At 40.2% G+C, this 24,374-nt stretch overlaps 1 protein-coding gene across 1 annotated transcript in view; it reads right to left on the bottom strand.

Annotated features, from left to right (window-relative positions):
* The window catches only part of LOC122539481 (putative E3 ubiquitin-protein ligase HERC4), a 46,903-nt gene that overhangs the window by 9,561 nt on the left and 12,968 nt on the right, over positions 1-24,374 (bottom strand). The window contains exons 6-19 of the mRNA XM_043674359.2: positions 23,352-23,479; positions 21,142-21,248; positions 19,839-19,903; positions 17,576-17,703; positions 16,297-16,356; positions 14,752-14,857; positions 13,102-13,291; positions 12,129-12,313; positions 11,902-12,015; positions 9,781-9,894; positions 8,547-8,717; positions 4,990-5,133; positions 3,958-4,124; positions 2,033-2,084 (exon numbers count right to left, since the gene is read on the bottom strand). Of these exons, the coding sequence (XP_043530294.2) occupies positions 2,033-2,084; positions 3,958-4,124; positions 4,990-5,133; positions 8,547-8,717; positions 9,781-9,894; positions 11,902-12,015; positions 12,129-12,313; positions 13,102-13,291; positions 14,752-14,857; positions 16,297-16,356; positions 17,576-17,703; positions 19,839-19,903; positions 21,142-21,248; positions 23,352-23,479 (1,731 nt within the window). The remainder of the gene's footprint in view (positions 1-2,032; positions 2,085-3,957; positions 4,125-4,989; positions 5,134-8,546; positions 8,718-9,780; positions 9,895-11,901; positions 12,016-12,128; positions 12,314-13,101; positions 13,292-14,751; positions 14,858-16,296; positions 16,357-17,575; positions 17,704-19,838; positions 19,904-21,141; positions 21,249-23,351; positions 23,480-24,374) is intronic.

Raw genomic sequence — 24,374 nt, 5'->3', positions numbered from 1 at the left:
AGTTTTAAAAAATAGTCACTGACTCTGCCTCCACCACATTATGGCAAGCAGGAGGCTGGAACAACCCACAACAAGCCAGGCAGCATCAGGAGGTGGAGAAGTCAACATTTCAGGTGTAACCCTTCTTCAGGAATGGAAGGTTATATCTGAAATGTTGACTTCTCCACCACCTGATGCTGCCCAACTTGCTGTGTTCTTCTAGGCTCCTGCTTGTCTACTTTGGATCCCATTATCTGCAGTATTTCTTTTTGCTTCCAGCACATTATAAGGCAAAGTTCCAAAGTTGCGCAATTCTCAGAAGGAAAGAAATTTCAGCCCTTAATTTTAAAGCCGTGTCCCCTAATTCTAACTCACCTGTAGACATAAAATCCTTTCCAACTCCACCTTGTCAAGACAATTCAGGATGTTGTAAACATCAATCAAAAAATTGCTGCTCTTCAGAACTCTATGGAAAACATGCCCAGCCTATCCAATATTTCCTGATAAGATTACCCATTCATTCAAGATATCAATTTGATTAAGCTCCTCTGAGCCACCTCCATTGCATATACACCCTTCCAAAAGAAAGTGCAAAATTACAATTGTTTTCCTTTTAAATGATACCCTGCTGTTTATTATTGCTGCCAAAGTGTACAGATTCACATTTTCCTCAACACACTCCATCTGCCAGACCTCTGCCCACTTATTTAACCTATCTATAACAGTCTGCATCCTTGTTATATCATCTTCACAACCAATGTCCTTTCTTATCTTTGTGTCATTTGCAAACTTGGCCATCACATCTTCAATTTCCTCATCTAAGGTGCTGATATAAATTGTAAAGATTTGAGGGATCAACACAGACTCTTGCAATGCTCACAAGTCATATCTTGCTAATCTGAAATAGATCAATTGATGCATGTTCTCTGTTTTCTAACAGCTGGCTAATCTTCAATCCATTCTAGTACATCACCCCTTATACCATAAGCTCTTGTGTTGCACAATAGCCTTTTATATGGAGCCTTGATAAATGCCTTCTGGAAATCCAAGTACAGTACATCAACAGGCTCATCCTTATCCACAATGCATATTACTTCAATAGCCTTCTCAACTGGTCCTGACACTAACAAACAAAATCTGGATCCTTGTCTTTGCAAATAGAGAGAAAGAATTTAAAAATGGAAAAATTGTGTTCAGCCATTACAAAACATTGAGTAATGCGCTGGTTGAATACTATCAGCATATTTGGGCACCACACTTTAGTAGGAAACCATGGAGATTATGCAGATAGATTTAACTATTGTAGACATTTTTAATCAATATTTACATTGATTTCTCGAGTTGCTGGCACCTGAAACCAGTCCTCTGGCTCAGACACAGGGACACTACTGTGGCATTACAAGAGCACTGATTACCTATTGATACCAGGGATACATGGACTGAGCTTATTTTCTTTAGAGAAGGTTAGGAGAGATTTGAAACAACTTTTCAAAGCCTTTAAGGGTTCTGGTAGATTAACTAAGGATAAACTATTTCCATTGGTGGAAGGGTTGCGAATCAGAGGACAGGCATTCAGAGTATTTAGCAAAAGAACCAGAGGCAGTACAAGGAGCAAAAAAGTTACACAGTGAGGTATTGTGATCTAGAAAGCACAAGCTGAAGGGGGCAGAGGAAGCAAAATCATTACTAACTTTCAGGAAGGTATTAGACAAGTACTTGAAAAAGGAAATAAAGTATTTGGGTTAAAGGCAGGACAAAGGAAATTATTATTGTTATAAAATTCTTTCACAGTGGACCTGATAGCCTCCTTTGTCACTTTCTCATTCCTGACATCATTCAAGAACCTCTAATATGATTTCAGAAAATAATTCATTGCAGAGATTTGAAAGCTTTTGAGATGGAAAGCATTATACATGCGTAAATGTTTATCTCTCTAAGCTGGTGAGGCCACAAATTGGGCTTGGTAGAAATGTTCCTTACACTGACATTAAGTACATAATAAAAGCTATATGGAGATGTTCCAATGTGATTGACATAAATCCTTTCTACTCACGGAAAAGTTTATATCTAGGTCCATGTCATTGTCCAGAACATACTGCAGGGATCTAGAAACACAGTCAGAAATTAAAATAAGGTAGTGGAATAAATCTGTTATGATTACAGCAAACTATTGTAAAGATGAGAATCCTCTAAAAAAATGATTGGAGTTTAAAATGAATATGGGACATTTTGACAGAAATAAAACAATTGGTTATTTCTTAGATTTTTCCTTTCTGAAGATATTGGACTAACATGGGTCAATGCAAGGTAGTTTTGCAGGCTCCACCGAATATGTACTTCTGACTGACTGATATACATAGCCCAAGAATCTTTAATTGGCTGGGTTTCATTGAAAAAAAAATCACAGAGTATGAATGGCAAATTATTAATGCACAAGTTATTAATGCAAACAACAGCCACAAATTTCAGAGGATAATGAGGAACACCATGAGGTGTGAATCTTTAGAACTGATGGTCAATTATGCTACTTGCTTCACACAGACATAACAAACCTTGGCTTCTCCATTATTTTAAGGTTTCGTTGTACATAATTGCCTTTTAAATTATCCACAGAAATGTAGAACCTTTACCATGACATGAAAATTGATAGCTTATTGCCAATTGATTTTACTGGCCGAGAAAGGGAACAATTTCACAGAGGTGTTACAGTGCAGCAAGCGGACAGTTTGCCCCTCATGGCTCGTTTAATGAGCGTCATTACCTGATGCCGATCTCCTGTGTTTTCCCAAATCCTCAAGATATTATTCTTCTTTGAATAATCAGCCAATGCCCTCTTAAATGCTCAGTTGAAGCTGCCTCCACCACACTTCCGACAGTGTTTTCTATGCACTAACAACTCGCTGAGTGAAAAAACTTTTCCTCATTTCATCCTTGCTTCATATACACATCACTTTAAACCTTGTTCTTTTTACGAGCGGGAACAGCTCTATCCAGCCTGCTCATGATTCTGTAAACTTCTATCAAATCCCTTCTCAAATTTCCTTTCTCCAAGGAAAACTATCCCAATTTATTCGACCTGTCCTCGAAACTGAAATTTCCCATTCCTGGAACCATTCTTGCGGATCAGTTCTGCATTCTCTGCAGTCCTATAAGATGGCACCCAGAGCTCTACACAATATTCCAGCTGAGTTCTAACAAGTGGCTTAAACAAGTTCAGTATCACTTCCTTGCTCTTGTACTCTATATCCTTATTAACAAAGCTGAGGATACTGTATGCTTTACTTTAGATCTGTCTATCTGTCTTTCCACTTCCCATGGTCTATACACCCTCTGTAGAATTGTACTCCTTACTTGATACTGTATATCAATATTCTTCCTACCAAACTGCAATACCTCACATATCTCTGCATTGAAAGTCATCTGCCACCTACCTGCCCACTTATCAACTTATCAATGTCTTACTGGAGTTCCACACTGTACTCCTCATTGTTTACCAATCTGCGAAGTTTTGTGTCACCTGGAAATGCTGAAGTTGTCCCCTCTACGCCAAGACCCAAAGGTAGAGGATCCAACTGGACAGAGTGTTTGAGAATGTGACATTCTGGATGCAATAGATTTTCTGGAATTATGTTTTTGTGGAAGATACTTCTTTGGATGGTATGTTTCGATTCATTTGAGATAATCTTTCAGTAAAAATGATACTTAATGATGTTGCAATAGTTGTGCAGGTGAAGGGAGAGAATTTGGACATTGTCAAAGAATTAAATAATTCCCAGCTCATTCGGAACTTGTAACCTCTGTAAACAAATGGCGCTACCTTTTCGTACCTCTTCATCCTCCTCTTTTTTCTGTTGTCTATACTTCCCTACGACTTGTGCCTAGCACTGAACCAGGTATTTCATTAAACAAATACACTAATAGCAAAAGCATAAAATCTGCAACCAAATGAAAAAATTGCCCACTGACTTGGCAACTTACTTCTCTAAAGAAGGTTCCAGCTCCTTCAGATCCTCCAAAGTGGGCTTCACGCCCAGTAGCTTCTTGAAGAGTGCAAGTGGGAATGGGATGTAGACCACGCTGAAGTTATACACAACAAGGCCACACAGTATTCCAAGCAGGTAATAGTTTCTAATGGGCACAGAGATCTATTATAATGAGGACAAAAGAATATATCAATCCATATGTCAATAAGGAGTTAGATATAGTTCTTAAGGCTAAAGGGATCAAAGGATATGGGGAGAAAGTGAGAACAGGGGAATGAGTTAGAGGATCAGCCATGATCATATTAAATGATGGAGCTGACTGGATGGGCTAAATGACTTATGCCTGCTCTTATTTTCTGTGCCTCTATTTCAATTGCTAAAGACATAAATCATTAGCATTCTCAAACTCCCAGCAGCAGAGGAAGAAACCGACCCAGAAAATGTTGGTTGTCACTTTTCAAACATACCAAGTGCAACTGTACAGGTGTGTTTGATCATTTTCTGGTACATGTAATTATGTGATACTGTTGCTACATTATAAACCCTATATTTAGTTACTTAGTTGAATCCAAATGCAAGATAGCAATGGAAAGAGGTTTTAACAAATAAATTTCAAGTTTGAGCTAATCAAATGTAAATATCCTATCTTGCATATCAAGTGTGGTACCTGAAAAATGATACTTAGAGACAGTACAGGATGAAATCTATATACACACTCTACATAAATACATCTAATATACAGAGATGTAACAAATATGTATTGGTTTTGTTCACAATATATTGGATAAGTACTGTTTGTTTGCGACTTTCAGGTTACATGGTCAGACTGAGATAAACAAAGACTGAAATATTCCACAATACACATTTTTAGTGAGAAAATGCAGCTGATTGGAAAGCACTTGGCAGTTTGGGATGGAGCTTAGAAGCAACATAATATTTTCAAATTATTTTGCAATGTCTGGAGAATGGGAGTACCATCTATTCACATTGGCACCTTGCTCTTCTTAAACAAGTTACTATGGCTCACCTCTGGGGGAAACCAAATGATTCTGAAGGCTTCACGATAAATAAACATTCCAAAATCTGGTTGAATCAACTCTTTAAAGAGAGAAAGGAAGAATTCCTGCCTTACGGCTCCCAAATCAATACCTAGTTCTCCTTCAAACTTCACCTAAAGAAAGAAAAATCATTGCAAATACTTGTGCAGAAACATAGTTGCACATCTGCACTCTGGTTTTGGCTGTCAATACAAAAGATATACATAATGATACAGAAATTACAAGATGAAGAGAGACCAAACCCATCATTTGAACCTTCTATCATTCTGGTAGTCACATGATGCAATCATAGTGATGCTATTGTATATGAGACTCAGCGATGAGCTGAGGAGAACCTCAGGTTGCAGAGTTTTGGGAAGTACAGTAGAATCGCAATTGTCCAAATGAGACGGGTGGGGAGATTTTTATTCAGACAATTGAACGTTCGGATAATTGATCCAATTGTAAACAAGTAGTAATTTACGAGTGCCGGTTATCTGAACATTTCTTGGTTATCCAGCAGTGCCGCCACAATGCTGTTTAACTGATAACCGAATGCTGAGTTGCTGAATGCCGTTTTACAGGACCTTGAGATCTTGTTCGGATAATCCAAAATTTGGATAATTGATGTTTGGATAATTGAGGTTGTACTGTATTGGTTCAATTCACCTGCTCCTCGGAAGCACACCACACTTAAACATGTTTGTCTCAAATTAATCATATACTGTATCTCAAAATGTTAATTGTTGAAACAAAGTTATACAACTTGCCTTTGAATGGATCAATACTAACTACCACCACTGTCTCCCTAGGAAGCCTGTTTTGTAGACTGACCACTCATCACTGAAATACCTGTTTTATATTTACTCTCTGTTTTAGTTCTACTGTTTTGGACAGGACAAAACAGTGGGGTGGCATAGTGGCTTAGTAGTTAGCATTGCTGCCTCACAGTACCAGGGAACTGGGTTTGATTCCAGTCTGTGTGGATTTGCATATTCTCCCCATGTCAGCTCGGGTTTCCTCTGGGTGCTCTGGTTACCTCACAGTCCAAAGATGTGCAGGTTAGGTGAATTGTGGCCCATAGTATTCAGGCTGTGTAGGTTAGGTGAATTAGTCATGGATAAATTTAGAGTAATAGGTTAGGGGAATGGGTGTGGGTGGGATACTCTTCAGACCGCAGGTGTGGACTTGTTGGGCCAAATGGCCTGTTTCTACACTGTAGGGATTCTACGATTTCTATGAAAGTTAACAAAGCAATGCATTGCTTAGCTCCCCATCCACTCACCTCAACCATTCTAGTTCTGAATTGAGTTTCCTTTCAACAGCATGTCATGAGACTGCACCCTTTTACTTTTGAAGATATGATTTTTTAAATCTTCCAGCTCATTGGAACCATGGCCAATATGATTGAGACAAGACAAATTGCTGGAAAATGCAAATCTATCAAGGTTGAGTTGAGGGAACCAATGGATCACCCATGAAAGTGGTGTGTGGGGTTGGAAAGGGTTGAAGGGGCTTGTGAGACGAGAGACTCCATACTATTTAGACCCATCAAAGCCTACTGCAGTCATCAGAAGATGTTAACAACTGGACATTGACACCATGGCTGTGATAGATGAAGCCACCCAAAGGAATCTCCTACTGGAATGAGTACTTCATGGAGATTCTAGATCTTTTGGGGATGACTGAAAAGGAAGCTAGTGTCTCCACTATTCTGTCTTGCTCAGAGGAACGGTCATGGTTCCCATGCAGACCATATCAGGAACTGAGAACTTTAAATTAACTACTGTATCCACAAAACCAACAAACTAACTGTGGTCTCAGGTTAAGACCTTAAGCCTCAGGGACTCTGAACTGTATATTTATTTATCTTCCTTTGTACTGTACATGACCCATTTTTATCTTTATATGTGTTTACATGCGCATGTGTGTATGCATACTTACAAGAACATAAGAACAGGAGTAGGAGCAGAAATGATCATGGTTGATCACATCTCAGCTTCAGTTCCACTCTCCTGCCCGCTCTCCATCACCCTTTAACCCATTACTAATTTAATTGGATACCTTCTCCTTAAATTTACTGATGTCCTAGCATTAACCACACTCTGGACTAGTGAATTTCACAGATTCACAACCCTTTGAGTGAAACAGTTTCTCCTCATCTCTGCTTTAAATCGGCCAACCCTCTTCCTAAAACTCTTGACTTCTTGCTCCGGATTGCCTACATGAGGAAATATCCTCTCTATGTATACTCTGTCAATCTCCTTTTGCAGTATTTATTTATTTATTCATGGCAAGAGGGTGTTGCTGGCTGGGCCAGAATTTTTTGCCTATCAGGCAGTTAAGAGTCAACCACATTGATGACGGTCTGGAATCACATGTAGGCCAGACCAGGTATGGTTGGCAGATTTCCTTCCTGAAAGGAGATGAGTTTTTCCAACAGTAGACAATGAATTCATGGTTATCATTAGACTCTTAATGCCACTTCTTAAAAAAATCAAACTCCGCCATGGCAGGTTTAAAACCCAGATGCTCAGAATATTCCTGGGTGTCTGGATTAACAGTCCTGTGATAATACCATTAGTACAACACCTCCCCAAAGGTAAAATCACTATATTCTTACTGGACCATACGAATGCTCTCTCATTAGAGAATAATGACTGATGGCAGTTTAACCTGAGGGTGACCACACCTCAGCTATGGGGAGAGATTGAGAAAGTGGAACCTTCATAGTAACCTCAGCCAGTGTTGGAATTGAACCCTGTGCTGTTGGCATCATCTACATCATATCCAGTCAACTGAGCTAAGCAATTCCCCTAAATCTTTTATCTTATACACCTCAATTAGATCTCTGCTCATTCGTCTAAACTCCAGAGCGTGTAGGCCTAAACTGCTCAATCTCTCTTCATAAGATAAAAGGGAAATGAGTGCAGATTGCTGAGGTTACTCTGCATTGAGGGCAACTCAAAAATTCTGAGTTAAATTCATACAAGGGAACTAGATTATTATCTGAACAAGGAATGTGTGCAGGGTCACAGGGACAAGGAGGGGAATTTCACCTTGTGCTGTGCTCATTTGGTGAGCATGCAGAGAAGTGAGAAGCCGAAAAGCCTCCTTCTATGTTGTAACAATTCTGTGAACATATCAAATTTTACGATGTTATCAACATATGTGATTGTTTGACATAACTCAGTTTCCCTAAGACCTTGCCCTCCAACCTTGTTCTTGAACCATCAGCATTGCATCTGTAAATAACTGTGAGACCACTAAAATGAATCCTGTTATCTGGGCCTGGAGTCACAATTCAGCCAGACCAAGTAAACATGGACCTTCCATTGTTCAACCAGTCAGATTTTCACAATGATCCAACAGCTTCAAAACACCTTTTGACCAGATGTTTTGAACCCAATTGAAATTCTCAAATTGTCATGGTAACATTTAAACTGATCTTGGGATTATAAATTCAATAATATAACCAGTGCAACAATGTAACCCAAACAGCTAAGTCCATTAATGATGACAGAGTGCTGAAGTGATTTTTCTTTACCTTGAGTTCCTTCCTCAGATCCTCCTCATCAACTTGTATCAGCTTCTTAAAAGTATCAGAGACTAAGTCTTGGCGGTTAACCTTCAAGTTGAAGATGGGATACTTGGGAGGTTCAGGGCTTCCCATGCAGATGTTACGGCATGTGAAATTCATTGCTTTGACAAAGGCTTTCTAACAACACAAATTAGAAACAGGAGACACTACCATCATGTTAAAGAAAACTTCAATCCAATTGACATTTAAATGATAAAAACAAAGAACTGCAGATGCTGGAAATCTGAGGACAAAACCAAACATTGCTGGAGAAACTCAGCAGGTCTGGCAGCATCTATGGAGAGAAAGCAGAGTTAGCATTTTGAGTTAAGAGACCCTTCTTCAGTTCTGAAAAACTAACGTAGAAGAAGGCTTTTCGGCTTCTCACCAGTCATAAGAGGCACCAGTTAGTGAATATGGAATTCAGGAGAAACTTTTTTAGCCGGAGATTGATGGCAGTTGCTTCCGTAAGCAATAGTGGCAGCAAACAGCGAAGGTGCATTTCAGGTTAAGCTGGACAGATATATGAGAGAAAAGGAAGGAAATGTGGATGGAGTTATATATGGTAAGGTGGGAGGAGCTTCATGTGGAGCCTAAGAATCAGCATTAAGCTGTTGGGTGGAATAGCCTGTTTCTGAGCTGCATGTTCTCAGTAATATCCATAACCTTCTGTATCCCAGACATTGCTGGGTCCACACATGCTTTCTCCAGAAGGCAAAGGTTCTGAGGTTGCACTGTGTATGTTGCAGCATTGTTGCTTGTCAACTCAAAATAAAAAATGGAGAGGAACAATTTGCACTTGACCTTCCTCCCAAACAGCTCAAAGCAGTGCCTCAGAGATTCATTGTTAACTGTTGCTCAGCCTTTCCGTGCCAGTAATCTGTGAGCAGTCATTAACCCTCTCTGCTGGACACTAGCTAAAGAATTTTATAAGAAAGAGGAGCAAAGAAGGAATTTTATTACAACAAAAAATTGCATTTAAATAGTACCTTCAACACAGTAACACTTTACAAATCGCTTTACAAGAACATTACCAGACCAGATTTGCCACAAAGTTACATCAGGAGATATTAGGGTAGGTGACCAAATGATTGCTTACAGTAGTAGATTTTAAGGAGCATTTAAAAGGAGGAGAGTAGAGCAATGAGGGTTATAACCAAATTTTAATTATTGATTTTCCCCTAAATTCAAAATTATTTACAGTTTTCTCCAAAACTGAATCCACGTGAAGTATCTGAATCTTGGCATTTAAATTGAAGATGAATGGATAGCAGCAAAACATCAGTGGGACCTTCTTTTCTTCCAACTCGTTGGGCTGTAGGAGAGAAAAAAAAACACAGCACATTGTGAGTGCCCCACTCACAAACACAGCACAGTTAACCAATTCTGCAGCTGGATTGCGTGGATTGGGTGGACAATGTCGAGGAGAAAGGTCTACTTTCCTGTTTCAAAATGTGGACCTAAAAGGGACAGCCTTAAAGAAACAATGCTCATCTTCCAACAGTGCCTGAAATGTGGCTGATCATCAAGAAATGGTTGAAGTTGTTCACTCATCCTTGGTAGCCTCCGAGAAATGAAGTCAGGTGTTTTGAATATGTTAAAATAGGGCATAATGGCTGTTTGGATGCTGTACCATAATATTCAGTACCTCAACTTTGAATGAGGCAAATGTCTCGAGACTCTGGTGTAAGCTAGCAGTCATTACCTGACTCAATGATACCCAGAGGCCTAACTGTTGGCTCTGAGAGTTGACAATTGGTTGAAGTCGCAGTAATTTGGTGCTGCCACATCAGTAACATCACCAGATGTTTACTTGGGGTCAGATACAATATTTTTAATTAGTACTCATAATCTAAAGGTCATTATGTGATGCTTCTCCAGTTCCGCAAGCTTTTCTGATGAGTGAAAGTCAGCAGGAGAAAGCTGGTGAAGCATCATTCATTTCTTGGATCCCATAATAAAGGTGAGCAGTGTCTCAGGGGTATACATATGAAATTCGCCAATAATAAAGAATTTACAGCATTAGAAGAAGCCATTCAGCTCCTCAAGCCTATTGGGACGATCAGTTTCACTTAGAACATAACAATCGTCTGATTTAGGAGGAGTAGAAGGCCATTGGCCCCCTCATACCTGCTTCACCAATCAATGAGATTAACTGCTGCACTGATTGTGGTCTCCCGCCCCCCCAGTGACGTTTGACTCCTTGTTAGTCAAGAATCCATCTAATTCCTCCTTAAAAACACACTTCCTTGCTTTTTGCTTATTATTGTTTCAACATACCTTTCCAAAATTTGTCTTTTATAAGCTAATATGGATGGGACATCATTCCCAGCAAACCTCAGAGTGATTAAGTTATCCTAAATTGTCCCTTTGATGGTGTACTCTTAACTTTAGGTTGCCTGACTTTAAAGTGACTGAGCAGTGGAAATAGTTTTCTCAAACTTTCCTAACTTAAATCATTATTTCCCTTGAACTTAATTTTAGAATTTTCAATGAGTTGTTCTGTAATTTTATGGCAGAACAGATGAAATACCACCAAAATCTGTATCTCACCGCATCACAATTCATCCTCCATGCTAATCCTCTCTCAACCCTCATGGTCTTACCCCTTCAGCCTCAACTCTCACCATCTGGTCCCTACCCTTAGTATACCTCTCTCTCCCCACCAACTCACTGCTCTCACTTTCTGTGTCCTTACATTCAGTGCCAGTGGTATCCTATGGCTCTCCCATATCTAGCCACAAATCTTACCTCTATTGCTGCCATTCCCATCAGTTCCCTTAAATCCTGCACCCATGCTGCCTTTTTGTACGCTTTCAAGAGCACATCTATTAGTGCTGCCTCAACAACATCCTTAACATCCACCAGCAGGACGACATCACTAGTCCTGAATTCCTGGAAACAGCCAGGATCACCATCCTCTGTCAAAGCTAACTGTGTTGGGCTAGTCATGTTGCCCAGATGAACAAGTCATTGGCTCCAAGACTGTGTTGTATAGTGAGCTGGCCATTGGTCAACAGAATATAGAGCACACAAAGAAAGCAGATTCCCTCGAGAAGTTCCGCTCTGTGTCCCACATCAACCATTACCAGTGGATGCCCAGGCCATGGATTATGATGCTTGGAGATGCTGTATCGAGACAGCTCGCACAAAAGAGAAAAGGAGAAGGATAGATCCAATCACACCCAGCAACGATTACATCTTCAATTGCACCCAGTGTGGAAGAGTCTGCTATCATGGATAGTGACCAATGGACTTGCAACCAAACAGTACAACCTTCCTAAAATCATTGTTTGCTGTAGAGATGTTGTTGGAAACTTACCATAATTCGTTGATGTTCTCTAAATCTAATGAGGTCGAAGCCAACATCGAACAGGAGAATTTCATCGATGTAGAATTTGTTTTGTGGAATATTGTGCTGTGCTTCCATATTCGCCTGAGATAAAATTCACGAAGAACAGACTTTAATATCTAGGTTCAAAAACAAAAATACAGAAAGTTGTGTAAATGGTACAAGTGCTTTATTTATTTGGCCTTTCCGATACTTACACGGTACACCAGTTCTAGAACATTCAAGGCTTCCCTTAAAATGTTTTCCACTACATTAATCGAAGGATGGCATGGCAATTCTATAATCAAGGCGTGGAGGCTTGTAAGGAGAATCACGACTGCAGACCTATACATCTGGACAAGATTATTCAAATATGATGACTTCAATGTCGACCAGCATTTTCCTGGATATCAAAAAATGCACAATGTTATCAACTTTGCAACTACCAGCAGCCACCAAAGCAGTAACATAAAACAGGTACAGTAGGGGGGCTTGTTGCACGGTGGTAGTGTGCCATCCTCTGGGTCAGAAGCCCTGGGTTCAGGTCCCACCAGCCACGAAGCTATGGCATGGCAAACAAAAATTTTAAAAATGCACTGAAAATGTTTTTAGTGATAGGAATACTTTAATATGGCATCCCTGTTCCAGTTTGCATCTGACATTTTGTATAGTTATGCCAATTAACAAACTAGAGACTCAGTGCTGTTTACATTTGAGATTTACAGGATGGCAGGGTCTTATGTCCACGCAAACCAAATTAGAATTGGCAGAATCAGAGGCAAACTAGATTTCCACTGTCTTTGAAACTTCCTACTGCACTTTAAAGGTCAATTCATTGAAATCATGGAATGGTTATTGATCAGACAAAACTATTCAGCCCATCCTCTAAAGTCTTGCCAGTTAGTCCCAAATTTGCACATTTAAGATATTTTATCTTTAGGCGTTTATCCAGTTCCCTTCTATAAACCATGATTGAATCTTCGTCCACTACACTTTCAGGCTGTCCTTACATCCTAAGTTAAAAAATTTCTGTTCATGTCACCTCTGATTCTTTTGCTAATTTTCCTAAATTAGTGCCTTCTGTAATATATTACTAAGACTCTTCCTTTGATTTTCTCTAAACCTTATTTGATTTTTATCACTGAACAGGCTCAGAAGAGCTACATTGTGGATTGCTGTCCACCCTCTTACTCAGAATGTTTTTTGAAGCATCATCTAGCCTTTCAATGGCTCCAACACAGACAGAAAGCATATCTTGCATAGTTTCATTGTGTTGCATCAAGGAACTCTCTGGCAGAATCAAGTAAACCATCAGTGCTTCTTTGTCATGACGCAAGTTCTTAAGATTTGGGATTAACTGCCATGCCAGTTTTGGAATTATCTGTAAAACAAGCACACCAATTGAAATTGTGAACCAACACAGTAATTAGCAAACTCCATTAACTTTAAAAAAATTAATCAAGAACAGCTAAAAAGATTTGTAGAGTATTCTTAGCAGCACATGAAACACTTCATACAGACAGCAACAAAACTTGCATCTATAAATTGCTTTAATATAGTAAAACAGTCCCAGGCACTTCAAATGGAATAACATTTGACAATGAGCATTAGGACAGATAGCCCTAGACTTGATTAATGAGACAGGTTTTAAGGAGCATCTTACTTGGGAAAGGAGACAGACAGGTTTGTGGATTTGGTAGCTGAGGGCCTGGCCACTAGTGGTGCAGATGTTAGTAACAGGGCTGCATGAGAGGCCAGAAATGGAGGAGTGCACATATCTTAGAGGGTTCTCCAGCTGGAACAAGTAAAAGAGAAAGGGGGGGTAAAAGAATGAAAATGTTAACCTCAAGGCCTGGCCTCACTAAGAGCCGATGTCAGGGTCAGTGCAGAGATGATGATTAATGGGACAAAGTGAGAGTTCAGATATGGACCACAAAGTTTTGAATGAGCTTTAAGTTTACAGAGTGTGGAAAATGGGGTGTCAGCCAGGTGTGTTTGCAATAGTCATGTTATGAGGCTATGATCACAGGGATGGTGTTTCACTGCAATTGGCATGAAGGATGGAAATAGACAGTCTTAGTATTGATGCAGATGTGTGGTTGGAAACTCAGTCAATAAGACACCAAGGTTGTGAACAGCTTGGTTCAGCCTCAAACAGTTGCCAGGCAGAGGAATGGAACATAGTTTGTGGTGGCATTTCTGCTGAGCTGGTACTGGCTGTTAGACCAGCAAACCGGCCCAGTGGAGGGAGCTGGTTGTGAGATAGATGTAGGTGTCATCAGCTTACATGCAGGAGTTGATGTTATGTTAAAAGGCGAGGTTTCTGAGGATCAACATGGAAATGAGAAATAGGAAAAGGACAACGACTGTGGAGAGGAGAGGGAGATTGGAGATAGGACGCAAGATGGTAGGAATGAGAGAGATCTTTCTTTGAAGAGTGATGAAGACAAGTTGGAAGACAAGAGAGGCAGTAACCGAGAAAAGGGAACCAATAGCAGCCACTAACTTCAGGGCCAGTTGGTGGTCAGTTCAGTGGGAATTGGGTTATGTAGGCAGGATGTAGGTCTCATGGACAAGAAATGCTGGGAGAGAACATAATTTACTCAGGTTCAAGTTCTCAATATCCATTAAAGAAGCATTGAGCCTCCGTTTAGAATACAAGAAGTTCCATTTGGTTTTATATCTCCCACTTTAATAATTTAAATTAGTCTGAAATAGTTAACAAATCTAACTGTTATAAGATGAATACTCATTTTACACAAAGTAATGATTCTCCAATAAATAATGAGAAGAAAGTGTGAAACAGTTATACATCCTAATGAAACAATATAAATACTTAACTGTTTGGACAATCCAGTCATTTCTGGTAAGCTTCCTAAATAATGCTCTGGCTGCTTCCACATCAACACTCAAAATGTCAGTCCCTGTTTTGGGTTGGTCTCCGTCACTAGAAGGTAAGCTTCAAAACTTTAGATTAGATTAGATTAGATTACAGTGTGGAAACAGGCCCTTCGGCCCAACAAGTCCACACCGACCCGCCGAAGTGAAACCCACCCATACCCCTACATTTACCCCTTACCTAACACTACGGGCAATTTAGTATGGCCAATTCACCTGACCCTGCACATCTTTGGACTGTGGGAGGAAACCGGAGCACCCGGAGGAAACCCACGCAGACACGGGGAGAACGTGCAAACTCCACACAGTCAGTCGCCTGAGGCGGGAATTGAACCCGGGTCTCTGGCGCTGTGAGGCAGCAGTGCTAACCACTGTGCCACCGTGCCGCCCACAAGTTTACTACAACTGTAACATAATCTTACAGCACACAAAAAGTTGGCACATTAAATGATTCCAAACTCTTTGTTTAAGCAGAGTCTGATGAAAATCCTACATTTCACATTTTGTGGAATGGCTGCTTCTCAAGCTTGAATTCCCACTCTTTGATAGTAAGGAGTGAACCAATATAATGAGCTGTTCTTTTGGTTTGGTAAGGCTATTGGCTAACATGTTTTCTTCCTGTAAAATCATTATTAAAAATGTCATTTTAGCTATAGTGATAAGGTGCTAATCCAGCATGTGGCTTTCCAACCAGACTTCTATAGCATTGTCAGCCACTGTACAGATTGTACCACTCTCATCTCTGAGTCAGAGGTCATGGGCTTATATCTGACTCCAAACCACACAACTTAGGCTCATACTTCAGAGTTCAGCTGAGGGAGTTCCTCATTGTCAGAAATACAGAAATGATTGTAAACTGAGGCTTCTTATTTGGGTATGAAGGTTCCTGCGACATTATTTGGAAGAAGAGGGATGGAATTATCTCAGTAGTTTGGCCAATATTGATCCCTCAACATCACATCTCAGCAAATGACGTGGTCATTCTAACACTGCTGTTTGCTGGACCCTGCTGCATACAAATTGGCTGCTACTTTATAACATATCACAAGGATCTCTCTGGCTGCGAAGCACTTTGCCAGCCCTGGATTTATGAATGCCAGAAAGACAAAAATACATAGTTTTATTGTATTTACAATTCGGGATATAATAAAATTGAGGGGATCCCAAAACTAGAGGGCACAGGTTTAAGGTGAGAGAGGCAAGATTTAAAAGGGATCTATGTGGCAACTTTTTCACGTAGAGTGTATGGAATGAGCTGCCAGAGGAGGTGGTGGAGGCTGGCACAATTAAAACATTTAAAAGGCATCTGGATGAATAGGAAGGGTTTGGAGGGATATGGGCCAAATGCTGGGAAATGAGGATAGATTTATTTAGGATATCTGGTTGGCATAGATGAGTTGGACCAAAGGGTCTGTTTCCATGCTGTACAGCTCTATGACTCTATGACTTTTCAGATTAACTTAATAACTTTGTTTCTGTTCCACTGACCTTTGCTTCAGAAAACTCCCAGTGACACAGGATGAAGAGGAGAATATTATTTCAATTTCCCTTTTTTGAAAGACAAAAAGTGTTAACAGTCAATAAGTGTACTTAAAACTGTGATACCTACTAACGAAAAATTACAATTCTAACGTGAAACATTATTGAGTGCGCGTAGAGCGTTTAATGTCTTCTGATCAACGAAGGGGAGATTGATCAATTATTTTAACTAAAACCCTTTCATATTTAAAATATTTATTAGGCCACTATGTTTCAAAATTCTTAGCAGCGAACGTTACTTAAAGGAGAGACAATTATATGCAAATGCTGCTTGCTTGCTATTATTGTGGAGCACAGGAGACAGTCCTGGATTTAACATAATGTGCCACCTTATTGGCAAGGTCATTCCTTTAGTGGCATTTCCAAAATATTGAGCTAACCATGTGAGAAGTCACAAGAAGAAAGGTGCATACTCAGCTATTACAATCTGGAAGGCATTGGCTAAAAGGATGATGCAGGCAGGTTTAAAAGTAATTGTCTAACGGGAACTAGATATGGACATGAAAAGAAAACCAAAATTGCAGAGTAACTGGGGAAGACCGGTGGTAGTAGTACTAACCGGATAGCCGAAACATTGATTTTCCTGCTCCTTGGATGCTGCCTGACCTGCTGTGCTTTTCCAGTACCACTCTAATCTAGACTCGGATCTCCAGCATCTGCAGTCCTCACTTTTGCCTCTTGCATAGATCTGGCACATGTTCAATGGGCCCAATGCCCATCTTTTACAATAACAATATTACCTCTCCATGACAAAAATGACTTGTTGTCTAACTGCTACTTCACAGTGCCTGGGTCCCAGGTTTGATTCCAGTCTCAGATGACTGTTTGTGTGTATGTTCTCCCTGTATCTGCATGTCTGTGTGCTGCTCCAGTTTCCTCCAACAGTCCAAAGATGTGTAGTTTAGGTGGACTGGCCATGCTGAATAGCTTGTAGTGTTCATGTATGTGCAGGCTACATGGAGTAGCCACAGTAAATGCGAGAATACAGGGATAGAGTGGATCTGGATGGGATGCTCAGAGGGTCAGTGCAGACTCGATGGTCTAAATTGCCTCTTTCTGCACTATAGGGATTCTACAATACTATTTGTTAGACCATGCCGTTACAGTGATCCACTGCTGCACCTTCACAGGCTTTGCAAACCCCAATATTTATAGCTCCAATATGTGTGGGAATTCATCTTTTAAAAAAATACTTCAAGATCATAGAACCGATATAAACAGTGCTGACTTTTCTGCTTCACGCCTCTCTTTGCTGCAATCAGCTGTGTTGATCCATTTGTCGACAATGGCTTCGTTCATTGTGAGAATCTGCTGTGCACTATCCCTGCAACGGAAGTCAGCTGCAGGCGTTGGATGCTGCAAAGGCAAGTCATCAGCAATTAAACAGTGAACTGAGAGATTTCTATAGCAATAGCAAGTTCATTCAAGGTAACCCGTGTGACCTTGGTTAAATAAATACAAAGATATATTTGACAGCAAACCACTGGTTGTAGAATATAACCCAGGAATGAGTCCAAAGGACGAGAGATACTGATCACTGTTTTGATGAATCCAGCATCCAGGAGTGTAACAATGAGTATTCTGTTTAAATCATAAGCATGCCAAGACATGAAGACAAAGAAATATACTTTAATCTGAATATAATATTAGCTGGTATTTTACCTAACATATTATACATCCAAAGGAACTTATTGTTAAAACTGAAAGAACTGCAGATGCTGTAAATCAGAAGCAAAACAGGAATTGCTGGAAAAGCTCAGAAGGTTTGGCGGCATCCGTGGAGAGAAATCAGGATTAACGTTTCGGGTCAAGTGACCCTTCCTCAGCTGGGACTTTTTCAAAGCATTTGGAGCATTATTTCAAACTGCCAATTGCATGCTTTTGTAACAATCTTGGTGGATCTCTAGGATTTGTATCTGTGCTCTGCGTTGGTCCGTGGTTGAAAAAGAAGGTTTTGGTTTTCTAAGGAGACCTCTTTCTTTTCTGCCTTCACCTTCAAATAAGCCAATGTAAAGCTGAAATTAAGGCATTATGATTCCACCCTGGGAATTGGGCATGATGTGGTGGTTTTGATCATCGACCGCTGAACAGCACTTTCAAGGATTCGACATCCTTTCTCTTCAATTTGTGTCTCAAAATCCACAGCATTATTATCCCTAAGGTGCAGGGGGCTCAGTACTATATCCTACTGGCTACTGGTCTCATTTGTCTTTTCTAAAATTCTGCTTCCCAAAATAAGTACAACTTGTAGTTTAGCCTGAAATATAGTTAATTGGTTTTGTGTTTTCTGTTGATTCAGTGAGATAAATCACACACATAACATCCTGTACCATTCTATTGGTAGACCAAGTTTACTGTTGCCTCTTCCACCCAAGCCTAACATTTCAGATATAAAACCACAATTATTAAAGTGGGCCAGGGTTATAGAGATTGGTTTGTTGTAAACAGCACTTCTAAACAGTTTGGGATGATGCCATCTGCCTTCCCCAGGCTTCTTCCTTAAAGATCCCTCACAGCTAGTCCTCCCAATGACCAAGCTGACCAATGTACCAGCTGGGATATTGTTGAAGGAAACCATTCTGGAAGACCCCAGGATTACAAATGGCCAATCCCAGCCAGTTCAGTGGAAGGTGTGCCACCACTCGCTTTGTGGACTCAGCAGGGGGATATTGCTATGAGGCTGCAACTCTACATCACAACCACAGATGGCTCCTACTGCAGAGTGGCCATGGACCAACATCAAGATCAGGGACTGATGCACCAAGCAATTGAAATATGTCTTCCCAATTACCACCTTGGAATACACACGAAGAAAGGACATTCGAGGACGGCAATATTAATTGCTCTTTTGGTGGTGGAGTCCATGGAAGCACATCAAAGATGTAAACAAATGTCTTCAAAGACAGAGGGCAAACAGAAAGATTTGCATTTATGTAGCACCTTTCAGAGTCTCAGAATGTCCTATATTCCAAATGGATATGTTTTAAGTTTGCACTCTCTCATAATGGCAGATATGTAGTAGCTATTTTGGGCATGGCAAGTTCCCACAAACAGCAAAGTGATGGTGACCAGATGAGCATTGGCTGGGAATACTGCTCTTCTTTAAAATGGTGCCAGTGGATCTTTAACATCCACCCTTCACAGCAGCCGGGGGTTAACTGTCTCACTCAGAAGGAAAATGTGGGGATGACAAAATGTGAAATAAAAAGAGAGGACTAAGGGACATGCACCACCTGCTTCATACTAAATGGGGATTCTGAGGATATTGGCAAGTTACACAAGTCAGTCAAATGAGACAAGCTTGCAGTCGTAGTATCCCTACCTTTGAGCCAGGAGCCCTGAGTTCAAGTCCCACTTCTCTCAGTAGTGTGAAAGAACATCTCTGACCAGGTTGATTAGAAAATATTCTTTTCATGTCTCATGAGTTGAGGACTATAACACAAGGTCAGTTTATATTAACGTCCAACCATGCGGACAGCTAGCGAGCTTACCTGAGTCTGAATGAAACTGGAATTTGGTCCTGCAAAAATCTTGTAAATTTTGGCATTCTGTAACTCTACAAGAAAGAAATATTTTGGTAGAATTAGACACACTCTCACTGTAACAAAGCAAACCCAGCAAGTATATCAGAAAATGTGATCACACCAGTAATCCTGATAGAAATGACGTTTTAAGAGCATTTGAGAGAAAATATTTATCATCTAGTGTAAATTTAATCTGCTTTCTTTTTAAATTTGGGCATGAATATTCTGCCTCAGGGGATTGACTTGGATGGGGCTTTTCCATTGTAAACCACCAGAGATGTTGGCACACCCAAGGCTGTATGTTTCTATCACTCAATGGAGCCAATCTGTTTCAGTAGCTGCAAATGTCCCTGTCTATACATGAATGCAGTGGGGACATTGAGCTTTTTCCTGAATACATATAAGCAATGCCATGGGTTGTTCAGCCAATGATGAATAAGGAGAGAAATGCAAATATGACACCAGACAGGAAGGGAGAAATCTGAAGGTATGGTTGAAAATCAGATGGTAGCAATACTGGACTAACATCTTCAGTGATTTCTGGATGGAAAATTGATGATTTAAAATCATTTTCATCTTTAATTAACTTATAAGGACAGACTTGAAGATGTCTAAAAGCACTTTTTTAAAATGCAAAGTCACCTATCAGATTATAAGGCTGCTCTTCTATCATAGCAAGATCACTGGTAGTGTTTTAATCAAAGGGTGAGCGCCCATCAAGCAAAGTAAAAGGTTGAACCTTGATAGTAACCACAGTTGATGCAGGAATTAAACCCACACTTTGAGGTATCACGCTGTATTGCAAACCCACTGTCTAGCTGACTGAGCCAACCAACCCCAGGTTTTTCTCAAACATAGTCACAGATGTAGCATAGAAACTGAGAGAGTCACGTTGTGCTCAGCACCTTCCACAAATAACAGTGTGATTGTGAGTAATGTTTTTGTGATGCTGACTGAGGATTAAATATTGTTCAGGATGTGATCACTCTACAGTGCTTCTTCATATAATGCTGTGGGATCTTTGAATTCTAACCAAGCAGGCATGCAGGTTTTCATTTTTCAGCCTTGAGGAACGTACATAACTCCTAGAGGGGGACTTCAAGTTAGACACACAATGTGCTACCACTGGGCCACAGATAAATTATATTCAGGAAGAGAAAAGAGGAAATGATGACGAGACTCAGGAAGAATTAGTAACCAGTGCAAATTTGACATAAACAGCATCTGCAGTCAAACTACAAGTAAAGTTTGGAATGAATTGCATTGGTACCTGCATGAATGTGATTGTTTGTAGAATTTTCCTCCATCTTCCCATGAATTGCAAAACCAAACGAAACCACAAGATCAGAGGATGGGATGTAGGCAAGGGTGTGATAGCTAAAGAATACAAGTTAGCAAGTAACATCAGTTTTGTTTTGAGTAACACAGTGGGTGCATTGCTTCCGACCTTGCATTTGGATGACAGGTTTAGATGTTCCCCTGTCATACACACAATAAAATCCAGCCAAATGATCACTGGATTATTCTTTAAAAATTTGATTGATAAGCTGGGAGACTGGTTAGTAAGGTTGGATCTCATGGAATACAGGGAGAACTAGCCATTTCGTTACAGAACTGGCTTAAAGGTAGAAGACAGAGGGTGGTGGTGGAGGGTTGTTTTTCAGACTGAAGGCCTGTGACCAGTGGAGTGCCATAAGGATCGGTGCTGGGTCCATTACTTTTCATCATTTATATAAATGATTTGGATATGAACATAAGAGGTATAGTTAGTAAGTTTGCAGGTGATACCAAAATTGGAGATGTAGTGGACAGCGAAGAAGGTTACCTCAGATTACAACAGGATCTTGACCAGATGGGTCAATGGGCCGAGACATGGCAGATGGAGTTTAATTTAGATAAATGTGAGGTGCTGCATTTTGGGAAAGCAAACCTTAGCAGGACTTGTACACTTAATGGTAAGGTCTGAGGGAGTGTTTCTGAACAAAGAGTCCTTGGAGTGCAAGTTCATAGCTCTTTGAAACTTGTGTCGCAGATAGATAGGATAGTGAAGAAGGCATTTGGTATGCTTTCCTTTATTGGTCAGAGTATTGAGTACAGGAGTTGGGAGGTCATGTTGCAGCTGTACAGGACATTAGTTAGGCCACTGTTGGAATATTGCGTCCAATTCTAATCTCCTTCCTATCGGAAGGATGTTGCGAAACTTGAAAGGGTTCAGAAAACATTTACAAGGATATTGCCAGGGTTGGAGGATTTGAGCTATAGGGAGAGGTTGAATAGGCTGGGGCTGTTTTCCCTGGAATGTCAGAGACTGAGGGATGACCTTATAGAGGTTTATAAAGTCATGAGGGGCATGGAAAAGATTAATAGACAAAGGCTTTTCCCTGGGGTAGGGGAGTCCAGAACTAGAGGGCATAGGTTTAGGGTGAAAGGGAAAAGATATAAAAGAGACCTAAGGGGCAACTTTTTCATGCAGATGGTGGTACATGTATGGAATGAGCTGCCAAAGGAAGTGGTGAAGGCTAGTACATTGCAGCATTTAAGAAGCATTTGGATGGGTTTTAAATAGGAAGGGTTTGGAGGGAAATGGGCTGGGCGCTGGCCGGTGGGGCTAGATTTAGTTGGGATATCTGGTCAGCATGGACAAGTTGGACTGAAGGGACTGTTTTCTAAAGAAAAAGACATCTCTCTGACTCTATGACTTGTGGCTAGCCCAGTATTTACAACCAATCCTAGTAAGGATTTGCACACGGGATTGTGAATTTTTAAATGCAGACTAGGAACCCAGGTTAGTCATCAAATATAGTGGTTGATGGGTGTAAGAGACAAGCATCACTGCCAATTTTGATGAACTCAAATTCATGAATGGAGGAAAATGAGAAACCAACCAGAAATGAAGTGAAATAGTCAGGACTGGAAGATATGACAATATGGGACTTTTATTTCAGGTTTCCACAGATTGCTTTTGTCTGAGGTATGATTGTCAGAAGTAATTAGTGTTTGATTAAATGTTTGAATGTTTGAAGTAATGTTTGAATAAAAGCGAAGATTAGCATTAGGAGACTGAGCATTCTGCATGCCATTATCACAAGGGCGGTAGCATTAAACAATTGAAGCTAAAGCACACTCAAAATGAGAATGTTTCTGGAACGGTTCCCTCTGCTATGACATAATATCCTGTGATTACATTGCAGCAGCATAAAAGAAGAGAAAACTGAAAGAACTGTTTCTGATTTCCAGCATCTACAAAGACAGAAATTGTTGAAAAAGCTCAACAGGTCTGGCAGCATCTGTGGAGAGAAATCAGACTTAATATTTTGGGTTTCACTACACATCTCCCACACCTCACATTTTTTCTAAAATCCAGTGGATATGGTTCCAACCTGTTTAGCATTTGCTCATAAGACAATTCCTCCATTCTCGGGATTAGCCGAGTGAACCTTCTTAAAGCCAACTGTTTGTCAAGGATCCAGTGCCACTTACCTGCCACAGGCGATCTGCGAAACCTCGTCCTTGATTTGCTCCACCTTCTGAAAGGTGTTCACATCAGCTTTCGTGCTCAGTCCCAGTTGCCCAGCTCTTCCTTCCCCACACGTGAACACGCTTCCACTCTACACAGAAATCAGAATTACACCATTTGGGTTCAAATCAAAAGGCACTTCTTCACACACAGAGGAGTGGTAATCCAGAAGCTCCCTCCCATACATTTTGGGTCGGGGCAGGGACTAATTCTAAATGCAAAAGCAAAACACTGTGGATGCTAGAAAATTGAAATAAATAAAACAGAAAGTGCCAGAAGGGCTTAGCAGATTTGGCAGCACTGAATAATTATTTCGAGTCCAACATGATTCTTTGAACTGAAGCTTATTATTAAGAATAAATGTATGTTTCTGTTTCCACAGATCTGTTGAGTCTCTTCAGCACTTACTGTTTTTAATTCTAAATGTGAGTTCATTTCTTTTCAGCCTCAAAAAATGTATACCAATGATCTGCATCTATAAAAATATATTTGTCCCCAGGGAAATATATGTACCCTGCAATAGGTTATCATCCACTCGCCAGGTCTGGGAGGAATTGGACTTAAAGCTCAGTTACTTATTGAATTATATTGTCAACATCACATCAATTGGACTTGAAGGGGTCACATATCTGTTGCTATAGCAATGTTTCCACTCATCTTAGTTAAATAACCAACAACAAGAACATGGCAAGTTTATGGTGCATTTAACATAGAAAACCATCCCAATGGAAACCAATGACAGTTTAGGGATAAAGCTTCCCCTTAATTTTAAACATACAGAGAAAATGTACCTTTTTAGATCTTCATCAAGGCTCAGGAGTCTGTACATTCTATTATCCATTCAATATACAATGTGAAGCACATTGGGGATTAGCAGGTTAGATATCATGAACAAATACCTACCCAATGTAATGTTAGAATCCTGAGCTGAAATTTTGGGGTTGCAGCAGTTAATGATAATTATGAATTAGGATCCCTAAAGTGTG

The sequence above is a fragment of the Chiloscyllium plagiosum genome, unplaced genomic scaffold (assembly GCF_037043375.1).
Source record: "Chiloscyllium plagiosum isolate Xiang-an unplaced genomic scaffold, Cpla_swu_hap1 HiC_scaffold_36, whole genome shotgun sequence".
NCBI classification, from domain to species: Eukaryota; Metazoa; Chordata; class Chondrichthyes; order Orectolobiformes; family Hemiscylliidae; genus Chiloscyllium; species Chiloscyllium plagiosum.
Note: the sequence above shows the minus strand (reverse complement) of the source record. Positions and strands in the feature narration are given on the sequence as shown.